Genomic DNA, 26,651 nt, shown 5'->3' on the forward strand with positions numbered 1-26,651 from the left:
TGCAGACTATGTAAATAAAACAGGAACACACCCTGCCATCATGAAACACATTAAAAACATAGCAGACCTGATCACCTTTCTACAGTAAGAGTAGTGCATAGTATAAATTAGGGAGTATAAATTTTTATAAAGCTCTATTGAGGAAAATTATTTAATATAATACAGCACCCACTCAAAGAATTCTCTACAGAGCACTTCCTTTCCAAAAGTCCTGTCCAGGTCTGGGTGGCTGGAATATCACTGATAGAGGTGATGACTGGAAAATCTCCCATAAAATACTGATTCTTTGATAAATACCCTAAAGGATTCACTCAGTAAGGTTCAGTGGAATTGAATCACTGAATCAAAGCCTCTTCTTGGGCCACTCCAGTGCTGAGGACCCTGGACACATTGGGGAACCTCAGAGAAAGAAGAGGGGACTTGGTGCTATTGAAAAAGCAGGGAAAATTGTGTGGATGGAGGAGATGATAATGTGTCAACAGTGGAGAGACATAGTGTGTCATGTATGTCAGTCATGTTCAGTACTGAAATCCTTAACTGAGAAATACTATGACAGAGCAAACTTTAGATATTTATCCTGGATGATTCACCTGTGAGCATCACCCATTATCTCTATCTAATGAGACAAGATAGTTATTGAAATTAGTGGAATCTGGACTTAAAGGTGGACTCTCCAGACAGTGTCTCAAAGCCAAGGATGTCAGCATAAAGTTGCTTCAAGCACCAGGTTCTTTGTCCTGAAGCAAGAAGACAGAACCCTAAGAACCATACATGGGGCCAGGACTGTCAGTGCTGTCTGACTGCTCTAGAGCTGGACCTGAACTGAAACAGAGAGATTCAATTGTGAGTCTGAAGGTGCACTACTTCTTTTGATATCCCCTACAACATCTCAGACACGATCATGTACCTGGTGGATATGATGTGTCTCCTGCACCTTTTTGATTAGCAGCTAGAAACTAAGAAGGCTGCCCTATGCCATCTCAAGTAGCAGCTGATTAAGCGGCTCGCCTGAACTGCATATAAATGAGCGAGGTATCTAAGCTCTCATTACATTTCCAGGAAAGTCAGTTAATCTAGTCAATCTAATAAATGAAACTTAGACAATTATCCATCTCCTCCTAAAATAGATTCCTATGGGTCAACTGAATTTGTCTCCCGACTTCACCAACTCTATTGACTAGATTCCCATCAACTAAGACACCTAGTTCATATGCAGACACTGAAATTATATTCATCTTAAACCAGAACAAGATGAATACCAGCCCTGCAAGTCTCAGCGTAGGTTTTGAGGGTCTGTGGCTCCTGGGCAATCTAACAAAAACTTTTACTGGCATTACAGCTACTTAGTTGACACATTGTTCAGTTTTATAATGGTAAACAGAATGTCATCCTGTTTCATGGTGATTTTCCAAGCTCAAATTTTGTTGGGAGGTCTGGATCTCTGGAATTTCAGAATAATTCAGTGTTCATATAGTTCAGGTTGAAACTGAAACATGAACTGGTAGCCTTGTGTTTTCATACTATGCAGCCAGATTTCTCCTTTAGGTAGCTCTCCATGAGACTACAGAAGTTTTTATTACTTTCAGCTGTATGGGTTTTATGTCTTCACAGATGATCTATTGGCCCTACCTCCAGCCTGCTATGTCTGCTGTAATATCTCACCTTCAGCAAACAGACCACGGGAATCTGTGGAAAACAACGAATTCAAAGAAGGAACATTCCTTTTTTTGCCTTGTTTTCCCTTTGCATGGCTAAAACTCAGTGAAAAGGATGGGTCCTAACCTGCATGGAACAATCTGCATGTAAGCCCAGATCTTTTCTGATCGAAGAAGAAACCATGTTGTGTAATATATTTAATAAAAACGGATTTCTTGGCGAGCTCAACAATTACACTGTTACTTTCCTGATTATGCTTGGATAATGATTTGTCAATTAAGGCTCAGTACATTTAGAGATTAGTTACCAGGAAATTCTAGTTGTTAATTTTCCATCAATTTTTTTTTTTTTCATAAAGAACAGTGTTGTTGCTCAAGGACCAGATTTGTTACCCTTTCTCCCATCTCATGTAACATATTTATGTCCATGGGCTAATTTAAATAGTACAGGAACAACAGAATTTAGCCTGAAGTATTTAAATCGAAAAACAGCATTGAGAATTCAGGCATGAAAAAGAAAATAATCAATAACTGAGCTGAAAATATTCCTCTTTCATATATTTGGGCACTTGGTAAAAAGTAATTACTTGTTTCTCTTTCATTTTCATCAAAAGCTGGCAAGCTGAAGTATCTAGCTCCAAGGCTAAATTAGTCTCTTGCTGTTTTGTTCAAGAACCAAGATAACAGAGTTGGTCAGTCACAGAATTCTTACTTTAATCTGTTCTTTTGGGAAGGTTCTTCCACTAATTGGAAATGTACTTTACAGATTGATCTTTCAGAATACAGCAAATAATTAATTTTCAAATCTTTTAGGACTATCCTTCTCTTACCAACAGGTTGCTAGTCTGGCTCTGACTGCTACGCATCTTGAAGCTTTTAGGTGGTGTTTTACACATCCCTATTCCTGTTCAGTTTCTTTGCATTTGTGGATAACAAACATTTAGGCGGTGGATTCAGCTCACAGGTCTAGGCTCTAAATTTCAGGGGTTTCCATGCAGATATTTACATATGGATGGCACATAAGCTCTTGGTGTCTAGAGATCAGGAGAGCTAGACTTATAGGCAGCTGATTCTAAGGGCGTGATTTAATTACCTATACAGGCAATCAAATTAGAGGTGTCTAATGCCATTTGAGATGCATTAGGCTACTGAAGAGTAGAACTTAATACCGGTTAAGTAGTTAATACTGAAGCACTGTATTGTCACATAGGACACAAGAAACTACCATGGAACCTGATGAAATCCGTCTGCAGGTCCTGAGGGAGCTGGTGGATGAATTTGCTAAGCCACTGTCCATCATATTTGAAAAATCATGGCAGTCAGGCAAAGTTCTGGATGACTGGAAAAAGTGAAACATAACCCCTGTGTTTAAGAAGGGAAGAATGGAAGACCTGGTGAACTATGGACCAGGCAGTCTCACCTCTGTGCCTGGCAAAATCTTGGAGCAGATTCTCCTGGAAACCATGCTAAAGCACATAAAACACAACAAAGTGCTTGGTGACAGCCAGCATGGCTTCGCCAAGGTCAGATCATGCCTGACCAATTTGGTGTCCTTCTATGATGGGGCTACAGAACTGATGAATAGGAGCAAAGCACTTGATATTGTCTACCTGGACTTGTGCAAAGTATTTGACACTCTCCTGCATGACATCCTTGTCTGTAAACTGGAGAGACATCAGTTTGATGGACGGACCACTCATCAATTTGATGGGTGGAAGATGATAAAAATCTTGAGACACATTCAAAGAAATCCTGGGCATGTCCCAGGGCAATAGCCTGCATGATGTGCGGAGGTTTGGCACCCAGTATTTTGGAAAGGACAAGGCATTCTTTGCATGGGAAAACTGAGGGAGGTGCACCACGAATCTAGCTTCCTCAGTATTTCTAGGATTTTTGTCAACAAGAAAAAGCACTGAGGGCAATTAGTATCTAGCTGAAGGCATTTGACATCTTGCTGTTTCTCCTAGCTGGAACAATCAGTTTTGATGTTGCAGACATCAATTTAATGGATTGGCTGGATGGCCACATGTAGAGAGTTGCAGTCAACAGCTCAATGTCCAACTGGAGACCAGTAATGAGTGGTGTCCCTCAGGGGTTGGTGTTGGGATCAATCCTATTCAACATCTTTGTCGGTGACATGGACAGTGGGATTGAGTGCACTCTCAGCAAGTTTGCCGATGACTCTAAATTACATGGTTCATCTGATATGCTGGAGGGAAAGGATGCTATCCAGAGGTACCTTGACATGCTTGTGAGGTGGGCCAACGCCAACCTCAGGAAGTTCAACTATGCCAAATGCAAGCTCCTACACCTGGGTCAGGGCAATCCAAGGCACCACTACAGGTTTGGCAGAGAAGAAATTCAGAGCAGCCCTATGGAGAAGGACTTGGGAGGTGTTGGTTGAAGCTGGCAAACAAACAGCTGGCAGTGTTTGCTTGAAGCCTAGAAAGCCAGTTGTATCCCTGGCTGCTGGGGAGGAACTGTTCATTAGGGACTGCAGCAATAGGACAAGGGGTAACAGGTTCAAACTTAAACAGGACAAGTTCAGACTGGGTATAAGGAAGAAGTTTTTTACTGTGAGGGTGGTGAGACACTGGAACAGTTTGCCCAAAGAAGTGGTAAATGCTCCATCCCTGGCAGTGTTCAAGGCCAGGTTGGACAGAGCCTTGGGCGACATGGTCTAGTGTGAGGCATTTCTGCACATGGCAATGGGGTTGGAAGTAGATCTTAAGGTTCTTTCCAACACTAAACATTCTATGATTCTATGATTCTAAGGCTCTGGAACAGCAGCCTAATTGCTAAGCAGGATGCTCTGTAGCATATCAAGAGGCACCAGATACCTATGCTTAGACAACTGAATAGTTTCTTAAAAGCTATTCAATTGACAGAATACAGGTATTTGAGAGCTGAACTGTTCTTTAGGCTCCATTGACAGCACTGATTTGATATTATTCGACTATGGGCTTAATTTAGTTATTGACACACAGGCATCCATTGCCATTTTAGATGTCTTACAGCAGCCTGTATGGACTTCAGCTGTGTTAAAAAGACAGTCAAACCAGAATTTTCCTTCTTCATAGAAATTTAACTTCTACTGTCTCTTCTTTCCATCATGAATAAAGAGAACAGGCTAAAGCCCGTGTCTTGCATACATTCTAGACATTTGAAGAATTTAATTACCACCAAGTATTCTCTTTTTTTAAATGTACATGACCATACCTGTTTCTCCAGTAAGATCAGGTACTCCATTTTCTAGACTTCAACTCCTACTTACTGATTTTCCCTGGACCCTCTTCTATTGCTCCACAACTGTTTTGAAGAGCGGTACCCATGATCACAGATATTCAGCTCAGGCCTTAGCAGCGCAAGTAAGGCTCCTTATAGGATGAATTTTGTTTTGCTTGCTCCCCAGAAGATGTTTGAACATTGGCTCATATTCAGTCTGAGATCAACAGCAGCCCCTAGATTTCTACACAGACGCCTGGTCTAACCTGGTATTCCCTGTCCTGAATATGGATAGGAATAATTAGTTGTATGTATTTTGCACTTGTCCATACTGATTTTTATATTTTCTTTACAGACCTATTTTGACTCAATTTGGCAAGATAATTTTTAACTCCAATGCTATGTTTTAACATGCATGCATTTCCTCTAGTATTCTTGCAGCCCTGCACAGCTTTCTGCCATTATCTATGGGTTTTTTCCCATGCTTACTGTTGCTTCTCTGTAGTAACTATGGGAACAGATTTTTCCATTTGCATAAGTTACACAAGATTATACAGCACTGATCCTCATAGAGGATAGGAGAAATAACTACTCCGAAGGCTGTTTATGGCATGACTCTGAAGTCTTCTTTCAGTTTTATACAGTCAAAGCACACTAGTACTGAAATCTCTGAAATGTTCATGGAGATGTTGTGCTCAAAGAACTAATATCTTCCCTTAAGAATTCAATAACCTCCTAGCCAAATAAAAAAGAAAGCATGCCTGACTTATTTTCTACAGAAATGAAGAAAATGGCCCTAATTACTAGGACCATAATGAAGCAGGGTCTTGAGATGAAATCTGAAGAGATTGCGCTGACTTTATCAACCAGATAACTAGCATGCTTCAGATTTAAAATCAAATATGTGATTTTTGGAAAAAAAATAAAAGGAATGATGTTTCCCCTGCATGGAAATACTTGTCACAAAACTTCATAATTAATCAAGCATTTTCACAATGTCCTGAACCAAAACAATAGTAAATTCAGTATTGTGTCTTCATCAGTGACAAAAATTACATGCTTCAGAAAATGGTACAAGAAACATGGAGTAATCTGTTTCCCGTGACTGTGTCATCCTACTCCTGAATGTCAAACTGTCTTAAACCCTGAAGCATGAAACTCTTATACTCCTTCCACAAGGTTGTTTGTTGTTTTCGTTTTTTTTTTTTTGAAAGAACTGTTGTGATTCTGAAACTTTGGTCATAATAATGTCTAATCCTAGTTTTCATTCTCTCTCATATTCATCTTACAGCTCTTTGGATTTCCTTTTTTTCCTGAATTAACAAATCTTTCTCCTCTCTAAATTACTAAATCATGCCTTTACTGAAATATTTCATACTGAACTGAAAGGTGGTTTAAGACTGCCATAAAAACTTCCCAACTAAGTTCTCTGTATTCTCATTGTTATCCAAAGGAGCCATCCTACAAAAACAGATCCAGTCTTGCATAGGGGCAGGTAAACTCTGGCTGCCAAATGTGACACTAGCTGCAGAAAGGAAGGATATAAGATTAGAGTATCTGGTTTGTTGTAGAAAAAAACCCATTCACAATGATAAACAAGAACAGCAGCAGTTGGCAACCCCCCTCACATTAATTTCAATCTCAGCAATATTTACATTTTGTTCTGAAATACAACTTGTGCTTCTGTGTACTTCAAAACAGATGCTGTGTCCAAAGAGTGGGTGAAGCGATGCTTACAAACATAATAGAGCTGTGCTTCATTTGTTCTAGTGCATTGAGACAGGTGGAACAGCACACTCCTGTGGTCTGAAGAGCACTGAAAATCTGGAGGTCCCAAATAGTAGCCCCACACTTGCTGATAGCTTTCTGTGCTGCTTGTCACACATAACAATATTTTCCTATGCTGCTGTCTAATATTAAACATAAAATTCAGTACTGTGCTTTGTCACCCAAAGACATCTAATTCTGTGAGCTACCAGTTACTTTTATTACAACTTCAAGGAAACAAGAAGGAAAACCAGGGATTTAATTTTAGCATTTTTACAATGATGACAAAAGCACTGGCTGTGTATATAGTACTATATATACCCATCAGTGCAAATCAAGATACAAAAGACATTACATTCACTATACAACAATAAAAACATGCACTGAAAAGCTGCAGGGAGGTATTTCTAAAAATAGTGGCTTTTTGACCTAGTATGCCAAAACACAGTTATGTATGTCCTGTAACCCTGTATGAAAACTTATGATTCAGAGGTGAATGACTTCATATGCATTTAGATCATAGATATTTAGGTGTCTGGTTAAGTATCACACACACACAAGAAAAAGAGAAATACACAAGAAATTATATTTCACGGGCTCTTGCCTCCGGGTATAATCAAGTAAGTAATTTCTTTAGCCAAACACACAACACAGACTATGTGTTATTATGATTAATTATGATCAATAAAAATGTAGTTGTCATACACGAGGAAATCAAACAGTAAATGGGCAAATGACAATACTTGCCTGTGGCAAAGACAACATTTTTTGACACCAGTCTATATTCCACAATGGAGAACTGAGGAAGCTCAATCCTCTCCACGCCAGTGACTGCATTATCTCCACCTCTCCAGTAGAACTCTATGTCATCAGTTGTGTAGCCGTCTGGAGGCAGAGCAGAATAGTAAGTCAGAAATAACAGCAGACTCAAAGGTAGCCTCAAAGACAGTACAGGCAGTTTGTCATTTGAGACAATGAAAAGCATCAGAACAGCTGGAGTCCTGTGTGGTATTTTGTTCTATTTTCTCCTGAAGATCTGTGCTATTACAGTCTGCTCAAGAATTTGAGGCAATATATTCTTGGTTGTTTTCTGTTTGTTTTTTTTTTTGTAACACTCATAAAATTCACATAGAGATTAATGGCCACAAGGAGACGGAAAATGCTACCCAATAACTTGTAAAGTTGCATGATTTTCATATACATTTAGCACTGAAACAAAGTGTATATTTATGCTAATAATCACAAGAAGGTGGACTGTTCAATGAATAAAGACAAACATAATTGAGGCAGATCTTTTCCACTCACACTAAAGACTGTGAGTCGCACCATTTCCATTATCTTCTGTAGTGGAGGACTGTAGCTGAATATAGAATATATACTAGTATTTTCTGTATATGGCTTACAGTCCCCAGACAGCAGCAGAAATGGAGCAGGAACTCTTGAAGCACAAGTATACCTCTGAATATTTCAAACCTAGGACAAGATTTGGTGTTTAAGAGAATATGGTTCTGTTTGGAACACAACTGCAAATCATAAGTGGGGCAGATATGAAAGCCCAAGGGGAGTTTCTCTGTCAAGACCATCTATCTGTGTGTAATAAAGCATACCAAAAGAAAATGGTATCACAGTCTTTTCTCTCTTGAAAATGAATCTGATTGATTGAAATATGAACATTCATTCTCTTATGTTGATGTATCCAGTCACTGCCACTGCCAAGTAGACTAGAGTAATAAATTACTTCATTGTCCTAAATCCATTTTTCTAGGATGTATCCATCCATCTAGAAATGGATGACGCCTTTTATTTTTTAAAAAAGTCAAATAAACAAGCAAGCAAAAAATCCAAAGGGTGATAATTACATGGTTCACATATTGCTTATAAATAACCAGTATGAATAGTACACGGTTCTATAAAAGGAAAACTGCCCCACATCTGAACCAGGTTTTACATGCATTTCCTTATGTACATACAGCTTTCTATTTCCAGAGTACAGTTCTGTTCATCTAATGGGTATCTTCTCAAATCCATCATACAAGCTGCAGTGGTTGTGATTCTGAAATACAAACATCAAACAGAATTACTGCACAGCCAGTAATCCAGGTTTTGCTGTTGTCATTTATTTTTCAAAGTGAGGACTCTCTGAAGAATAACTTAAAAATATTTTAGGATCTGGTCCACAGTTTTACACTGAGCAGCAGCTTAATAAAGCAGCAGTTACAGTGACTGCAATGAACAACTCACTGTGACTTACCCTTATGCAACCAGTCCCTTTGGGGTTCAATGGACGTATCCACATATGCAAGTTTTACACAAACATTTGCTGAGATTAAAAAATATGACTATATACCAGAAAATGTGAAGCGAAAAAGTCTGCTACAAATGTCAAAATGATTAGAGCTGTATGAATAACTGATTCCTTGGGTTTGTGACAGCTCTAGAAAAAAACTGAAATGCTGACAAAATGCTTTAGTTCAGCAAAACACTTTGTTTCAAAGTTGAGTATACTTCTCTTGTCTTCAGATTTAAAGAGGATTTTGTAATGAAGCACCGTATTGAATTTTAAATTTTCTCCCCAAATAACAATATATTTTTGCTTCTTTATCTGTAATGCAGGCAATTGAGCATACTAAGGATGAATTTGCAGAACATTTCACTATTGATGCATCTGCATTTTCCATCAAGCTCTTGCATATCAGGGGTGTAAAAAAAGGAAATGCACAACCAAAATAGTTCTATTAGCAGCTTCATATGACATTGGACCTTTTTTTTTTTACATGTATTAATGAACTTATATATCTGTACTAACGTATTTCAGTGTTTTGCTGAATCACAGCCTTCATCAATATGTACTTTATTATGCATAATTTTCTTTATAATGGCTTCATATATATTTCACAAATTATCTTCTGGGACTGACTAGGTCCATTCCTTGCTGATCTTTTTCTGATATAAACAAGAGATGGATCTTGTACACAGTTCCTAAACAAACAATATTCTGGTGACAAGGAGGAAATGCCTTAAATGTACCTCTAAAAGCTGGAACTATCAATATTAAAAGCTTTGTCCATGTGTATTCTCTGTTTTGAAGCTTTCTCTTTAATCCCTTAACCAAGGTTTCATTTAAGATTGTGCAGCAGAATCCACATGAGCTAAGTTGATACAAGAGGGAGTGTGGTACCAGGATCTTTACTATTATGTTGTGCAACTACCTTTAAATGCCAGACATAGAGCACATATGCAATTACAACTGATTAATTTGACAGAATTATAAAAAATTATGCAGCTGGCAAACTTGCATTCAACTGACTAATTGCCTTATGACTTTTTAAGGAATGCATCTTTATTTTGGCCTCTTAGCGTACCATAGCTGCTCTGTGTCATGGGTTCCAATACTGGAAAACGCACATTCTTGCTCAAGTAAAATTTTAGACTACAGCATAATGTATGGTTTTAATTTCATAAATATGCACTAGAAAAGAAGGTACAGCTAGATATAGATAGAAACATATTTACCCCATTTACTCAAAGTAAGCTGAGTGCTCAGAGGTCCCTCCTGAATGAACATTCAAGCAACCAAATTTAACTTACACAAATGCTCACCAAAAGCAAATGCTAACTGCTCAGGCTTGTGTGCACTCCCAAGAAGAACAGGTTTATTTTTTTATGGGCTGGGATGCTGCCTGACACAGCAGGACTACAAGGTTTCAAGAACTCATCATCACAGCAGTGACAGAGAAACAATTATGAGACAGACAATGGTAAAGTAGTACACAGATACACATACACTGTGGGTAAATACAATACACAAAAGAAATATTTTTACTTGTTTAAAATCCTTCTCTAGTACTTTATTACCAGTCTGATTGCCTTTGATTATATTGCTATATTATATAGGAACCCCATATGGAATGTGCTGGGAGGTGCTGCACAAACAATTGACAGAAGGATATTTTCTGTCCCTCAAAAGTTTACAATATAAGTCAGTCTAAGCAATATAAATACTTGTTATGTGACTACGTCACAGGCTTGATGGCTAATTTGATTCTCTTTTCATCTTGACACAGAAATATATTCATCCAAAAAAGAACAGAAGTAAGCGTGGTTTTCTTGTCTGGCCATTTGTAACTAACCTTTTCATCTTGCAAATATCCATTACATTGTATTTATGAGTGATAACTACGTAAGTCCTTTCAGACAAAATACATATATTCCTCCACTCTATTTATTTCTAACATTTAGCATTGTACTTCCTGAGAACATGAGATCTATATATGGCAAACACACAAGCAGTCAGACTCTATTTTTGATCCCCAGCCTATGTCATTATTTCTTTTTTGGTCTACTATGAGAAAAAAAAGCTGTTGTACCATTGTATGCTTGTAAATTGCTCTGAACAAGGTGGAACAAACTCAGTGCCATGGCCCCCAGAAAAAATCCCCAGAAATGGGTTGAACTTCAAAAAGCTACTGTCCCATTTCCCCACTCTCTTAGAGAACACAGAGACACTGTGACCTCAGGATCACTTTCACAACTGCTTTGCAACATGGATATTCCATAATCAGTTGTAACCCTCCAAAATTTCCACTATTATTCTCAGTGACCCTGTGTTTTGTGGCACATAAAACTCAGGTTCTTGTCTCAGCCCACAGTATGAATCAGTGCCTACAGACTACAACTTGAGGCCAATGCCATCAGGATGCTCTGAAACCACAACACAAGAAGACAGGCTAGCAGTAGAACAACACAAAGCAAAAGTCTAAATCAACATAGTTAAGGCTCAGATATTTACTTCCTTCTGGTCACAGTGTCCTATATTTTGCCAAGATTTAATTTTAGGCAGTTATCCTTCACTAAATAACTTGGCTGCATTACACCATGGGTATCTGACCCTGGATGTTGCAAGCTTTCAGAAGAAAGGGAAGGATAGAAGTGAGCCACACATGAACTGCTGGTGAAATCCCTATTAAGCACATAATATGAAGTGAAATGCAGTCTGCTTGTGGACATTTACATTGTGAAGAAGAGGAAAATAACTTACTTAAATACACTGTTTTATGGCAGATAATCCTCACTTGAATGATTTCAAAGTCTTTTAGAGTGGAACAGAAAGACTTCTATACGTTATTATGATCATAAGAGTTCTAATCTCCATCACTGCTACACTGCTTGTGGGGATGGTTGTTGAGATAATGGAAATGAAAATTTTTCCTTTCTTTTTTTTGTCATTTAACTACCTTTGGAAAGAATTGTGCATCTGTAGTGTTCCATTCTGGGTCAATAGGATGAGAGATGAAAGGCTCCTTTTGATAAGCTTAGTTAATTATAGAGACAATAATTCCAAGAACATCCTAAACTTCTTTTAAGTTTCATAATAGACTGAGGCTACTTTTATTTTGTCTAGAAAGATTCACCCAATTATAGGTTATAATTGGATGATATGCAATAGGAAAAGAGGTAAAGGCCCAAGATCCAGGTCAGGTCAGAAGTGCCACTGCTCATAAAAAACAAAAGCAGGTAAAATAATGATACTAGTCATATAATCCATCTGCATCACTTTTCAGATCTCATTCATATTTACACTAGGGATTCTTTATGCAGCAGTACCTATGTGCAGCAATCTTGAGTATTATCAATGCTTAAAAATACAAGAAACTTCCAGTGATGGAAATGGAAGTACCTACAGTCATGGTCTTAACTGTGGCTGAATTCATTCAACCAGTGCTGACTGTGTCTTTTTCTTTATAGACTACAGGCACATCAAGAGACAACACAAGCACTGACATTCAGTCTTACCACCTACACTTTGGACAAAATTTTCAGGTTTACAACTAATGTGTGCTGTTCTGCTTCCTATAGCCAGTGGGCTTTCCAGATACGGTGACTCTACATAGAGAGATAAAACCTGACTGAAGGCACTTTTGGCAAAATTAAGAAACATCCAGTGTGTCATTTATTTTCTACAATCATCTTTCAGACTTACAGTGGAAGGTTACACAACACACTACCCAATGTTTGTAATAACCTTGTACCAGGAAGCAACTATCAATCATATATAATGACAGTGATAAAATCTTCATCATGGAAGTACAGACCTGAGGCCGTAAAGCACTGTTCCATCCGGGTGAAGGCGAATCATTCGATTCTTCACAGTAACACCATGCACAAATGATTTCTTGTCATTTAAGAAATAAGTGTCGGGCACCCAGAGTTGATCTGCCACTCGGTTATCAAGCGTGAGGTTGAGAGGTATACCAGCGTAAGCCAGTCTCTTATCTCTCCAGTACTGTTGAAAATACATAGTCAAAGTGTAATCCTAGTGAGGAAAAAAGAAAAGCACATCAGTCAATCATACTTGGTGTAACTAGAAGAATTTTGTTTTTTACTTGTTACTAGCTTATTTTGCTGTTAGTTTCATTTAAATTTTATTAAAAAACCCCCAAAACACTAATGAAAACATCAAATATTCCCATCACTTCCTAAATAATTTTAACAATTCAGGTATCACCCTGGTCTAAAGAAGCATTTCAAATCTGAAGAAATTCAGCTAGTATTGGTATCTTTTGTCCTGCTCCTCATTTTTTTTCATGTGGTTCCCCTGACAACTATCCAAAATAACGATGTTTGTGGAATGATAAATGAGGCAATAGGTAAATACTGCCATCTTCCTCACTTTAAAAAATGATACATAAATGGAAATATATGCAAAGTATTTTGAAGCAGCATGCAAATTTCTGCATGAAAAATAAGCTGCAAAGATGCTATTTATCATGTGCCTTTGTGTGAGACTGCATCTTGCAGTGACATAAAATTTTCTCATCAACAGGCTACATTGGTACTTAGAAAAACAGCAAATCATAGTAAAATCCTACCAATGTCCATGTTTGGTATTCATCATTTCATCAGTTTCATGGTGTCCGCTATAAGCCATGATCATGAACATAAAAACCTACACATGGATACAGAAGTCTAAAGCATCCATTTTGGTGAAGAGGGCTTTAACCTAAGTTGCCAGAGGAAGGGAACCTCAATCCATCCCACTCCTCTCAGTTTGATGCCAGTGCCAGCAATAGATGCCAGGAGCCCATAAAGGGATCAAAGGTCAGCAGGAGAGCATCTGATGACCAGCACAAAGAAATTCCAACCACTCCTGCCAGTAAGTCAGCTTCATTGAGGGTGCAATTTAAATGCCTCTACACAAACACATGTAGCATGGGGAATAAACAAGAGGAGTTAAGAGATGTGCACACCCTTCAGGGCTATGGTCTTAGTGGTGTAATGGAGATGTGGTAGGATGGTTGCTATTACTGAAGTGTTGAAATCGAAGGATACAGGCTCTTCAGGAAGGAAACACAGAGGAGATGAGGAAGTGTTGCCTTTTATGTGAATGACCAGCTGGAATGCATGGAGCTCCACCTGGGGATGAATGACAAGCCAACAGAGAGCTTATAGGTCAGGATTCATGAGACAGCAGGGACAGGTGACAATACAATTGAGGTCCACTACACGCTGCCTGACTAGGAAGACTGAGCAGATGAGGCCCTTCTGTAGACAGATAGGAGCAGCCTCACATTCACAAGCCCTGGTCCACAAAAGAGACTTCAACCACCCCAATATGTGTTGGAGTGACAAGACAGCAGGGCATAAGGAATCCAGGAGGTTCCTGGAATGCACTGATGATAACTTCCTTCTCCAAGTGACAGAGGAGCCAAAGAGGAAAGGGGCTGTGCTGGGCCTTTTTCTCACCAACAAGGAGTGGCTGGTGGGGAACATGAAGCTTAAGGGCAGCCTTGGCTGCAGTGACCATGGAATTGTGGAGTTAAAGATCCTTAGGGCAGTGAATTGAGCACACAGCAAGCTCTTTACCCTGTACTTCAGAAGTGCAGACTTTGGCCTCTTGAGGCATCTGCTTGGTAAAGGACCATGAGATAAAGCCCTGCAGGGAAGATGGGCCCAAGAAAGCTCATTAATATTCAACGATCACTTCTTCCAAGCTCAGAAGCATCCCAACAAAGAGGAAGTCAGGCAAAAACACCAGGAGGCCTACAAGGATGAACAAGGAGCTCATGGGCAAACTCTAGTACAAGAAGGAAGCCTATGGAGGGTGGAAGCTAGGACAGGGAGGAATACAGAGAAATTTTCTGAGAAGCCAGGGATCAGGTTAGGAAAACTAAACCCTGATACAAGTAAATCTGGCCAGAGATGTCGAGGGCAACAAGAACAGCTTCTGTAGATATATCTGCGATAAAAAGAAGACTAGGGAAAATGTGGGCTCTCTCTGTCAGGAAATAGGAGACCTGTTTACCCAGGAGGTGATTCTGTCCCTCTACTCCGGTCTCTTGATACCCCACCTGCAGTACTGCATTCAGCTCTGCGACCCCCAACACAAGAGGAACATGGACCTGCTCATATGAGTCCAGGGGAGAGACACAAAGATGATCAGGGGCTGGAGCACCTCTCCTATGAATACAGGCTGAGAGAGCCTGGCTTGTTCAGCCTGGAGAAGAAAAGGCTCATGGGAGGCCTTAGAGCAACCTTCCAGTACCTAAAGCGATAGAAAGCTGAAGTGGAACTTTTTAAAAGGGCATGTAGGGATAGGACAATGAGGAATTACTTTAAAGTGAAAAAGGATAGATTTCGATTAGATAGAAGGATTAAGTTGTTTACTGTGAGGGTGGAGAGACACTGGCACAGGTTGCCCAGAGAAGCTGTGGCTGCCCCATCCCTGGCAGTGTTCAAGGCCAGGTTGGATGGGGTTTGGAGCAACCTGGTCTATGGAAGGTGTCCCTGCCCATGGCAGAGGTTTGGAACTAGAAGATCTTTGAGGTACCTTCCAACCCAAACAATTCTATGATTCTAGGATTTTAAAATTCTTTATTTCATTTTCTAATTTGCTAACCTTAACTTAGTCATTTCAGAACAGTTCAACACATTAGTGGTAAGGAATCAGTCCACACAAGAGGGTGGTTTAGATTGGATATTAGGAAAAATTTCTTCACAGAGAGGGTGATCAGGTATTGGAACAGGCTGGCCAGGGAAGTGGTGGCATCAGTGTCCCTGGAAGTGTTCAGAAAATGTGTAATGAGGCCCCTAGGGACATGATTTAGTGGTAGTCTTGGCAGTCCTGGGGTAAAGGTTGGACTTGATGATCTCAGACGTCTTTTCCAACTTAGCTGATTCTATGATTCTATGTTGTAATAACGCTATATTGAAACACTGAAAGTCTTAGACACAAGGTCTCATTCATTAGCTTCATGGTACTATAAAAAAAAATAGAGTCTGGAAGCATTTTAAAGTTAGGTGTCACTAAACTGAAAACGATATCACATTAAATAATAGTAACATTTGCAGTTTAGAAAAGAAAAAACTTTGTCTTTTCTTTCCTTCATAGCTTTCTAAATGCAGAAGAGCATTTCAGCTTTAGGAACCCTATTTTTATGCATGACATAAAAAGTGAGTATCTGAAAATAATTCTGTCTTATATCTGGAAATGCATGTTTATAATTAAAGAAAATACTGAGTTTAGATCTGATATATTTACCAATGGAAAAAAATGAGACTAACTTCAGGCCATTAAAACTTTGATTTTCAAATTACAAAAGTGCTCTAAATGATAAAACTCTTCGCAAAATGCTAAGAAATTTATAAGATCTCCAAACATATTTAAATATTTAGCAGCAGGTGTGCAAGCCACAGGATACCTGCATTTGCATCTGTTTCTACAAGCTGGTAATGCAAACCCCTCAGGCTTGCTGCTTGTTTGGGAAAAGGATGCTCAGGCTTTCTAAAGACGGCTGTGGGGAATGGTCCATCTTTGTAATGGGCTTCACGTGGAGCCAACCCAATTTCAGGCACTGATCCTGCCCTACTTCCCTCCAGCCCTACAGCCTTTCCTTGAAATCAAATGGAACCTGAGCATGCCTTTCATACTCTCAGCCTTTGCATTTTTTATTCAGTGATTCATTCTCTTTAATGAAGGAGCTGCTATAGCTTTAAGAAATTAAATTTAATTGCTTAGAAAAATAAATCATTATAGATATCAAGGACAAGCTGTTCTCATTTTAGGAAACTAACAGGAGACCTCTGAAAACAAAAGGGCCCAGTGATGGGAGAAAGGAGCACATGTGGAACTGCCTGGAAGGAAGCTCATTCCTCAAAACTCAAATTCAACATGACTGCTCAGGAGGACAACCCTTTTGTCAGCAGCTTGCTTTGGTGGGACTAATGGTCCCTGCTCAACAGTGAATGAGGTGCATGCTACACTGGGTGCACTTCTCTCACTCACATTAGCATGTCAAGAAGACCACATCTTTACTTATGTTGTCTGCAATCAATCTTTTAACGCTCATGTATTAGAATGAATACCCTCTGCCAGTTCTGTTTCACCTCAATTAAAGCTTTTTTCTATTAATGTTCAAAATTTGCTGCATGCTTGGCTTCTATAATATTTTGCACATCAATGTCAAGAGCTAGGGCTTATAAAAGCTGCGGACACAGGAGCAATACACCAAAAGCTCACTCAGTGTAAATGTATAGTATTGCCCAATATAATGCTAAACAAAAATAAAGAAACAGGGTGGCATTACACAGCATTGAAAGAAGTGAACCAGCTGGCACCAAAATATAAGAGAAGCAGTATATTTGAACAGAAGAGAGTTTTAGCTTTCTTTTTAGCTTGAGATAAAATATATGTTAACAGCTAACAAATGAAGAAATTAGCTAAGTAAATTATATGTAACAAAACAAGCAGTATTAGTTTGTAGTTTTATTTTTAAATAATGAAATTTATTACAACAGGGAACACCAGAGAAAAGGTTTACAAATTACACATAGAAAAAACAACAGCCAGCCAACATCAAAAACTTTCAGTGTCTTGACTGAAACATGAACTTTCAAAATGTATCTTCGAAGGTATAAATTTCATTAGTGCTTTCTCAATTAACTTCCACTTCTTATTTCATCTTAAATTTAAATCAAAATCTCCTGTCTATATGTCTGCTAATGCATGACTACATTTGCATCTATTGAAAGAGATGACATCCAGAACAGTTTGGTGTTCGTTTTTTTTTAAGTATATTATTGCATGTGAGCTATCATCTCATTCCCACTTCTTTGCTTGGTATCTACTAAGGAAAATGTTCAAGCAGCATCTTCTGCAATAGCAATATATTAACCAGATGCACTCTGCACTTTGAATAACAGACATGGTAGAAATGGAATGCCTGAGAAAGCATGTGTGCTACCACACATCTTGAAAGATCACTGTACATTTGTGCTCTGCCAGCCTCACCTGCTCTGAAGATGATGGGATAGAAAGAATTAATATGAACCATGCTTGTTCACCACTTTTTCAAATCAACTCAAAGCAAAAAGCAGAAACAAACCTGTATTAGAACTTTACTGAAACTGCTTGGTTATGCAAGGAGCAATAAAATCACAGAACAGAATCATAGAATAGTTAGGGTTGGAAAGGACCTTAAGATCATCTAGTTCCAACATCTCTGCCGTGGGCAGGGACACCTCACACTAAACCATCTCACCCAAGGCTCTGTCCAGCCTGCCCTTGAACACTGCCAGAGATGGAGCATTCACAACCTTCCTGGGCAACCCATTCCAGTGCCTCCCCACCCTCACAGTAAAGAACTTCCTCCTTATATCCAATCTAAACTTCCCCTGTTTAAGTTTTAACCTGTTACCCCTTGTCCTATCACTACAGTCCCTAATGAAGAGTCCCTCTCCAGCACCCTTGTAGCCCCCCTTCAGATACTGGAAGGCTGCTATGAGGTCTCCACACAGCCTTCTCTTCTCCAGGCTGAACAGCCCCAACTTTCTCAGCCTGTCTTCATATGGGAGGTGCTCCAGTCCCCTGATCATCCTCGTGGCCCTCCTCTGGACTTGTTCCAACAGTTCCGTGTCCTTTTTATGTTGAGGACACCAGAACTGCACACAATACTCCAGGTGAGGTCTCAGGAGAGCAGAGTAGAGGGGCAGGATCACCTCCTTTGACCTGCTGGTCACGCTCCTTTTGATGCAGCCCAGGATACGGTTGGCTTTCTGGGCTGCGAGCGCACACTGCCTGCTCATGTTCATTTTCTCATCAACCAACACCCCCAAGTCCTTCTTTGAAGGGCTGCTCTGAAAAATGAGAAGGAAAGGCTAGTTCCTTAGGGTGGCTCTACCAAAGTCACTGCCAGCAGAAACTAAGTTTATTAACACCCATAAGGGTATCAGTTCTCATTCTTTGATTAACTAATTTGCTAGGCTTTGTACCCATAAAGGAAGTTTTCCCCTTTTCTATACTCTAGAGAAAAAATCAGAAATGGTGTGAGTGGACAGGAAAAAATGCACTAGCTATTTATCAGGTAAAATGAGAAAATGGACTTTTATCCCTAGGTAAGTAGTCTACAAAGCTTTTTAAGGGCCACCTTCCTCCGAGGGAGCTTGTGACGACTAGCTCTGATACAGAGGTGAAGAGGCTGAATGTCTAAAGCTAGAAGAGATTAATCCCACTACAACTACTGTATTAGGGTGTTATTATATGTCAAATATGACACAGAACTGCCAGCTTTCGGAAATACTAACTACTGCACAGAGCAGCAGACAATTTTCTTAGCACCACCGTGCCACATTCCCCATACACCACCATGCCACATTCCAGGTCCTCCGTTCCTTTCTCCACTTCTTATCAAAATAGATGCTTCAGGTAAAGCATAGTAACAAAATCACTCAAAATCTTGACAGAAAGACAAACACAATGCTTCTGAAGAACAGGAGACATGTCCTCAAAATGGGAAAAGCTAGACAATACAGACAATGTGAGCTTTCTTTTGTGTACTCAAAGACCATGGAGCACTGTACAAGGATAAAAAAAAGTGACAAGCAAACTTAAGTATCACTGTAACTATGCCAGTAATGGAAGGAAAGGAATACAGAAAGGTGTGATGGTGGTTTTTTAACAAAATTTCCCCTGAGGAAATTGATTTAAAAAAAAAGAAAAAAACCTCAAATAGTAGACAATACTTGGGAGTTAATTTAGATAAAACAGTAAAGAGGCTGATACCACATTAAATAAAGTGTAACACTTGAGGATGTGGGTTGATGAGAAGCTCAACATGACCTGATAATCTGTATTCACACCCCAGAAAGCCAACTGTATCCTGGGCTGCATCAAAAGGAGCATGACCAACAGGTCAGAGGAGGTGATTCTGCCCCTTTATTCTGCTGCATCTAGCTTTGCGGCCCCCAATAGAAGAAAGAAAATAGACATCTTGGAGCGAGTCCAGAGGAGGGCCAGGAAGACGATCAGGAGGCTGGAGCATCTCTCCTATGAGACTGGCTGAGACAGTTGGGCTTATTCAGCCTGGAGAAGAAAAGGCCCCTGGGAGATCTGATAGCAGCTTTCCAGTACCTAAAGGGGGCCTACAAGAAAGCTGGAGAGTGACTTTTTCACAAGGGCATGTAGTGACAGGACTAGGGGGAATGTCTTTAAACTGGAAGAGGAGAGGTATGGATTAGATATAAGGAGGACATTCTTTACTATGAAAGTGGTGAGGCACTAGCACAGGTTGCCCAAGAAGCTGTGGCTGCTCCATCCCTGGCAGTGTTCAAGGTGAGGTTGGATGGGGCTTGGAGCAACCTGGTCTGGTGGAAAGTGTCCCTAACCATGGCAAGGGGGGTGGAACTAAGTGATCTTTACGATATCGTCTAACCCAAAGCATTCTATGATTCTAAGATCCTATGATACCTGCGTTCTTCACTTACCTTATCTGTGATTTCAATACATCTTAAGCAAGAATTTCAGGGACTCGCCAATACTGAGTTGCTAACTCAGTGTGCTAACCATTTCAAAAAAATTTTTTAAGCATTTCCTACATACATGTCTCTCCACAGACTGAATATAACAGTACAACTATGATTTAACTACAAAGCTCCTACAGACTGGCAGAATGCATTATAGAATGATACTGTATGGTGTCTAATGCATTGACTACAGGAATAATGAACAATAAATACTAATACGCTGTAATACTAAAAGCAAGCAATAGTTTGTTTTCTATTACAGTATTTGTTAATTTTAGCTTTTCTCTCTGGAACTCAGTAAAAGGGAAAGAAAAATTAAAAATATAGTTTGCTCATCAAAATAAAATTAACAACATTACAGCTGCAATAATGCTCTGAAATTCACTATCACTTTTTACAGTCTTACTGTGTTATGTATCAAGGAATTTCAAGTTTTCTATTAGCTCTAAAAATGTGGGGTTTTTTCTTCAATATAACTGCTAGATAGAATATTACAGTTAATAATTATGATGGAATACTGTTAATATGACAGTTAACCAAAAGAAATTATTAATACAAAATAAATGTATTGAAAATCACTGGAAATATAGGAAAAAATATGCAAAAAGATCTGTTCCATCGCTTGGGAAGACACCTTTGTATCTACTTGAAATGCAGATTCCTGTTTTAGATTTGCATTTGGATGTAAATTCACACCCTTGTTTTCTTAACCAACAGACAAACATGATAAATACCATCAGCTTTTGGATTATTTATTTTTGATGAGTTAATAAAGTAAATAGTCACTCACTGAATAAAAAGATGCACTGAAAATCCATGCCTTAGCCTTTGTATAACTTCAAGATCCTTTCCCTCACCTTCCATACAATTTCAAAAATTAGATATGGCTGCTGTAGTATAAGGAGCTGTTTCTGAAGCATTAATGACTGAGTTACTCTCTTCCCAATAAGCCCAAAGTGAGTTGCAAAGCCAAACTCATGCAGCCTGTGTTTTGACAGAACAGCTGTAAATCTGTCCCTCTACCATACATAGAAGAGACCTGAGAAATACATTCATGCACACATTAATTCACATAGCTAAATATGAACTTAATAAAGATGTATTCAGAAAGGTTAACCTTAGGAAGTGAGAATTTACCAGCAATAGTGTTCAGTTGTGTGAGATGATCAATTAAACATTTTTCTCAGCATTCAGAAATTTCTAAAAGCTTCAGCACCTTCCATATTAAAAATTTTATTAAAGTAAAAAATTAATTATGTTTTACCTGTTGACAGGTAAAATGTATGGTTTAGACCCAATGTCTAAACCATATATTACGTACTTAATTGTCAGTGAATGGAAGGAGACATGTGCATGCACACAGATGCAATGTGTGTGCACATGTGCATGCACCAAAGCACCATCCTCTAATGTTCTGTCATGGTTTAATCACTGAACCCAGGACATGTTTCTTGGTCTACTTGCTGTTACAGTAAGGATTCACCTCACCGATCCTGACTTGGGTTTTTCTCTGACACCACTCAAAAACCCTACAACAGTGACACATTGAAAACATGGCACATATTTTCTCAAATATGTGGCTAAAATACTATTCTGTTAAGAAATAGAATTTTCAGTGCTAAAGAAGCTCAATTACACCAATTTCAGTGTGACCTTCTACGAATCCATGTTGTCTTGGATCCGTTGTACCAAAATTACCATGATTTTTTTCCTGTTCTACTGAAGCACACAAGGATGGTGTTATAAATAGATCTAAGGAAATATTTAACCTCCAAGAACCCACTTGATGCTACACAACAAAATTCTCCAAATAAATGTGTGATTGCGTGGGTCTGTCCTGCCCTCTCACATACTTTGGCACAAGAGTTTCCATCTCTACCATAACCACAGTGCCTTCTCCACAGAGCTTGTCCCCACCAAGCATCTCTGGGTTCTCCAAGGAGGGTTGCCATACCAACCAGTGCTCTGCTTTCCTCAGGCGAAGGGAGCATGGTTGACATAGCAACCAGTCAAAGCATCATCTCCCCAGCTTTTCAGGGACAGTGGTGGTCACTGCAACAAAAGAGAAGCTTCCCAACAGGAATTCAGGGAGCACCTGCATACCCTTGGTGGGTCCTGCCCTACTGCACCTTCCTGCCATAGCCACAGGAGCTTACTCTTCAAAAGCTGGGTATTGACGCTTCTCAATCCATGTTCCTCTGCCTGCAACAAACTGAAAGGGATGTCTTCGTGCCCATGGGGTGTTCTCTCATCTGAACATCAGAGGACACCCACTGACAAGGAAGTGAGTGCTTGGTCTGAGCTTTGGTAGGTGCATACAGAGAGAGAAAGAACAAAGTTCCTGCAAAGATTACAGTTCAGTGACAAAAGTCAGGACAAAAAGTCAGCCTGGTATATTAATCCTTGGCAGATGGGGATGAGGGGAGAATATTCAAATATTACTTCTCTGCTTCAGAGTATCACAGGTATTACACCACCACAAGCTTCTCAGTAACCAGGAGTTTCTATTCCCAAAGGACTGGTCATAGAAAAACTAACATTCACCTTTACACATCAAGGGTATCATACTCTGATCTAGTGGTAGAAAGCTAGCTAAAAGAAGTATGGTCTTTCACTACATCCCTGAAGAGCTGTCTAATGACTGTGTGCCAAACTGCAATCAAAATCCCCTTGATGATGGACAGATAGAACATTAAATTCAGTATCTGATGGAGCCCTCCTAAAAAAGAATAGAAATAGAAATGTCAAATGTTTAGATGCTATACTTAAAAACTCTAAAAATGATTGTCAGAATATATACACACAACTCCTAAAGGAATTATAAGAAAGAAAAATAACATTAGGCTTAGTGAGGCACTGAAATTGCTTCATGAAGCACAAATTTATTTATTTTAGAGTTGACAGGACCTTAATAAAACAGGTACATTTAATTGCACTAATTGAAATACTGATAACCTACAGGGAAGAAAAAAAATCAACCTTTATCAGCTGTCAGCTGGTTCCTACAATTGAGACAGCTGACCTTAGAGAGATGGGAACTGACAACTAATGGATTGTGCCTCCTACACCATAGCAGGATGTGCCACTGACGAGCTGGAGAAATGAGCTAGTGTCCTAAAATCTTAAAGCTATGGGTTTTGTTTTTTTTTTAGTTATGAGATATGAACAGAAGCTAAAAATGTGGGATCTACCAGGTACCCATTTTAGAGAATGAAGGGCTTCTCACACTTCTACTTTGTTTTTTCCATAAAAATATCAACTTATCTCTATCGCATTACTTGAATTATCAATAAAAATCTGGAAAGGAAAAAAAAAAGCAACTCAAAGCCCTGTAGGTTGATATTATTTGTCATATTTGTTCTGGTCTTCCTATTTTGTAGGCTATTGCATGCATAATTCTTTTAGAATCTGCAAGGTGTTCCAGGACAGCTGTGATAGAGGTACTCACAAGCCTCCATAGCTGGGCATACACAGATGCATTTTAAACACTGTGACCATAAACATATAGCTCATGCACCTCTTATTTGCTATGAACATGAAAACCATCCAAAACAACTTTCAGTAAACCCATATTTCAGTCTGAAAAGTCTACAGTCATTTTATCAGCGTAGAATTGTAAAAAGACCTTTCTAAAAGCACTCCAGAACTCACGATAACCACAGATAACAAGTAACTCAAACCCATATTTAAGAACAGAGAGCTAAGGGAAACATGGAGTTGAATTAAAACAGAAATACGTATCTGTTCACGTCCACACTTTTTGGTTAAAAAAAGATCTGTTTCCTGTGGGAAGAACTTTTAAAATTTTCTCACCTCCAAAGCTATTCATTTGCTGACTCTGGGAGACAGCCAGTCTCACTGGCACTAGAGCAGCAAGGCTGATGCCCAAATTTCTACTTGCTGCCTGTGATTATCTGAACCAGCAGATAGTCTTACAGGAAATCCCATTCAAGACAGACACCATGAACAAAACGCTTTTTTGAGAAAGATAGTGAGAACACATTAAAGTGCTTTAAAATGTGCAACTTGCAACATGATCCATGTATTTTCATATTGGTGTTCCAGGCTTGGAGGGCACCCCCAGACATCACTGCCCCATTTTGACTCCCCAGGGTTCCCCCATCCTGCCCAGGAGCCAGAACCCCATATCAGCCCCTCAAGCCATCAACTCCTGCCCCAGCAACACCACAGCAGAGGTGGTCTTCAGCATCTCACAGTCCTGCCCTGCCTGCCCATGGGTCCTATCAAGCCAAGCCCACCCAAAAGCCCATGTCCCAGCCCGACCTCAGTCTTTTGCCATCCCCAGGGAAGTGCCTGTTGTCCAGGGCTGGGGCTGTTTGCCCACTGCCCTGCTGCTAGGTGGGAGTGGTGTCAAAAAGAACCCTGACTTGCTGCCCTCTCTGGGAGCCGCTTGCACTCGGACATCATGACAGGGTGTCCAGAGCAACTGTGACTCTTTATACATAAATGGGCAGTTCATTGGGACCAGGATATTATGTGTTCCTTTTTGAGTAAGGAAACAAACTCTGCAGCAGCCAAGAGTCATAAAGGTGATCAGTGAAGTGCCCTGTGCATCCTATTCCTTTCCCTCCAGACACATTACTTACACTGCCAGCTTCCCTCACTTCACCCTTTCATTCTATCAGCAATGCTAAATCCAACTTTACATCTTGCAGTAACAAAACTGGAATGCATGCTAAGTCAAAATAAAAACAATGCATTTACTAAAAATTCATTGCTGTGGGTAGGATAAACTCATCCCATGACATGGTTATCCTCATAAAACTTGGTAAAGTGCAAAATAAATAAATGGGTAAAAAAAGCCAAATACTGCATTCAAGAGGAAATATGACAATATTAATACATGATATTCAACACAAACTACTTGTACACATAAAAACTTGTGAAAGAAGTGGGAAAGAGGGTGTCCCCTGCCAGTGCCCTTTAAAAAATGAGGCTGTGAGTGATTTTCAAGGGAAACGTCTTGCTGAGGGACCGTCTACCCTCCTGCACATGATCTGAACATCCCACAAAGATCTGCTAATAGCTTTTAGAATCAGGGAATCAAAATGTGTCACTGCATAGAGAAAAATGAGGAGAGTTTCAAACCAACGCTTCCTGACTGCTGAAGCCTCAAACAGGATAGTCTAAACAACTGACATGAAGCACATATCTAGTCACAAATGTTCAAAACTTCCACTTTCAGTAGCCGGATTTTTTAAAGCGGAGTTCTTGGATGGCAGTAGGTACTCCTAGGGCTTTGTTTCTACTTAGGATACTTAGAGCAAAACTGATACCTAATGCGCTGGTCACTTTGCCCTTCGTGCAAATCTCATAAAGTTCAACAAGCCAAGTGTATTGGTGGATTGAGAGCAGCACTGAGGAGAAGGACTTGGGGGTGGGTGTTGGTTGATGAGCAGCGCAATGTGAGGAGGCAGTGAGTGTGTGCTTGCAACCCAGAAAGAGCAAGCAGTGATAGGACAAGGGGTGAGAGTTCTAAACCAAAAGAGGGTAGATTTAGATCAGATGTTAGGAAGAAGTTCTTCATGGTAAGGACAGTGAGGCACTGGAACACATTGCCCAGAGAAGCTGTGGCTGTCTCATCCCTGGTAATGTTCAAGGCCCGGCCAGATGGGGCTTTGGGCAATGTGGTCTAGTGGAAGGTGTCCCTGACTATGGCAGGGGCTTGGAACTGGATGAACTTTAAGATTGCTTACAACTCAAACCATTCTATGATTCTATGGTTGTATGATGTATGTATAGTTATATGCTGTATGATGTATGTATAGATAAAATACTTGCCTATTGTAGGCTGTTTTGGACATCAACACATATGTGCAATTCAAGATACTTGCAAAGATGAAAAACTGGGAATGTATTTTGCCTTATGTTCACTTCTGGTAACCAAATGTAAAAAGGGCTGCTTGTGTATTGCAACATTCCTCCTAGTGTGGTAAAAACTGGAAGGACAAAAGGCAAGTATTTTTATTGCCTTGGAAATTTCGTTAAAACTTTTGAGAAATTAAAACTCAGTCTGTATACCCCCCCTTACACAAAGAGTTTTTCTCTCACTTGACAGTTACTGGGCTGTATGTAATACTTCTCCTGCAGCAAATTACTCTTATAAATCTGTACTAGGTGAACACACTGATTTCAGAAGCAGTCCTCAAATTCAAAAGGAAAGACACAGACCATATTTTTAAAGAA

General features: G+C 39.6%; 1 protein-coding gene across 1 annotated transcript in view; it reads right to left on the bottom strand.

Moving 5' to 3' along the window:
- The window catches only part of GABRB3 (gamma-aminobutyric acid type A receptor subunit beta3), a 112,514-nt gene that overhangs the window by 17,649 nt on the left and 68,214 nt on the right, over positions 1-26,651 (bottom strand). The window contains exons 4-6 of the mRNA XM_057404469.1: positions 12,740-12,960; positions 8,618-8,700; positions 7,395-7,532 (exon numbers count right to left, since the gene is read on the bottom strand). Of these exons, the coding sequence (XP_057260452.1) occupies positions 7,395-7,532; positions 8,618-8,700; positions 12,740-12,960 (442 nt within the window). The remainder of the gene's footprint in view (positions 1-7,394; positions 7,533-8,617; positions 8,701-12,739; positions 12,961-26,651) is intronic.

The sequence above is a fragment of the Pezoporus wallicus genome, unplaced genomic scaffold (assembly GCF_028554395.1).
Source record: "Pezoporus wallicus isolate ANWC-B61680 ecotype Strahan unplaced genomic scaffold, APGP_CSIRO_Pwel_v1 contig_5787, whole genome shotgun sequence".
NCBI classification, from domain to species: domain Eukaryota; kingdom Metazoa; phylum Chordata; class Aves; order Psittaciformes; family Psittacidae; genus Pezoporus; species Pezoporus wallicus.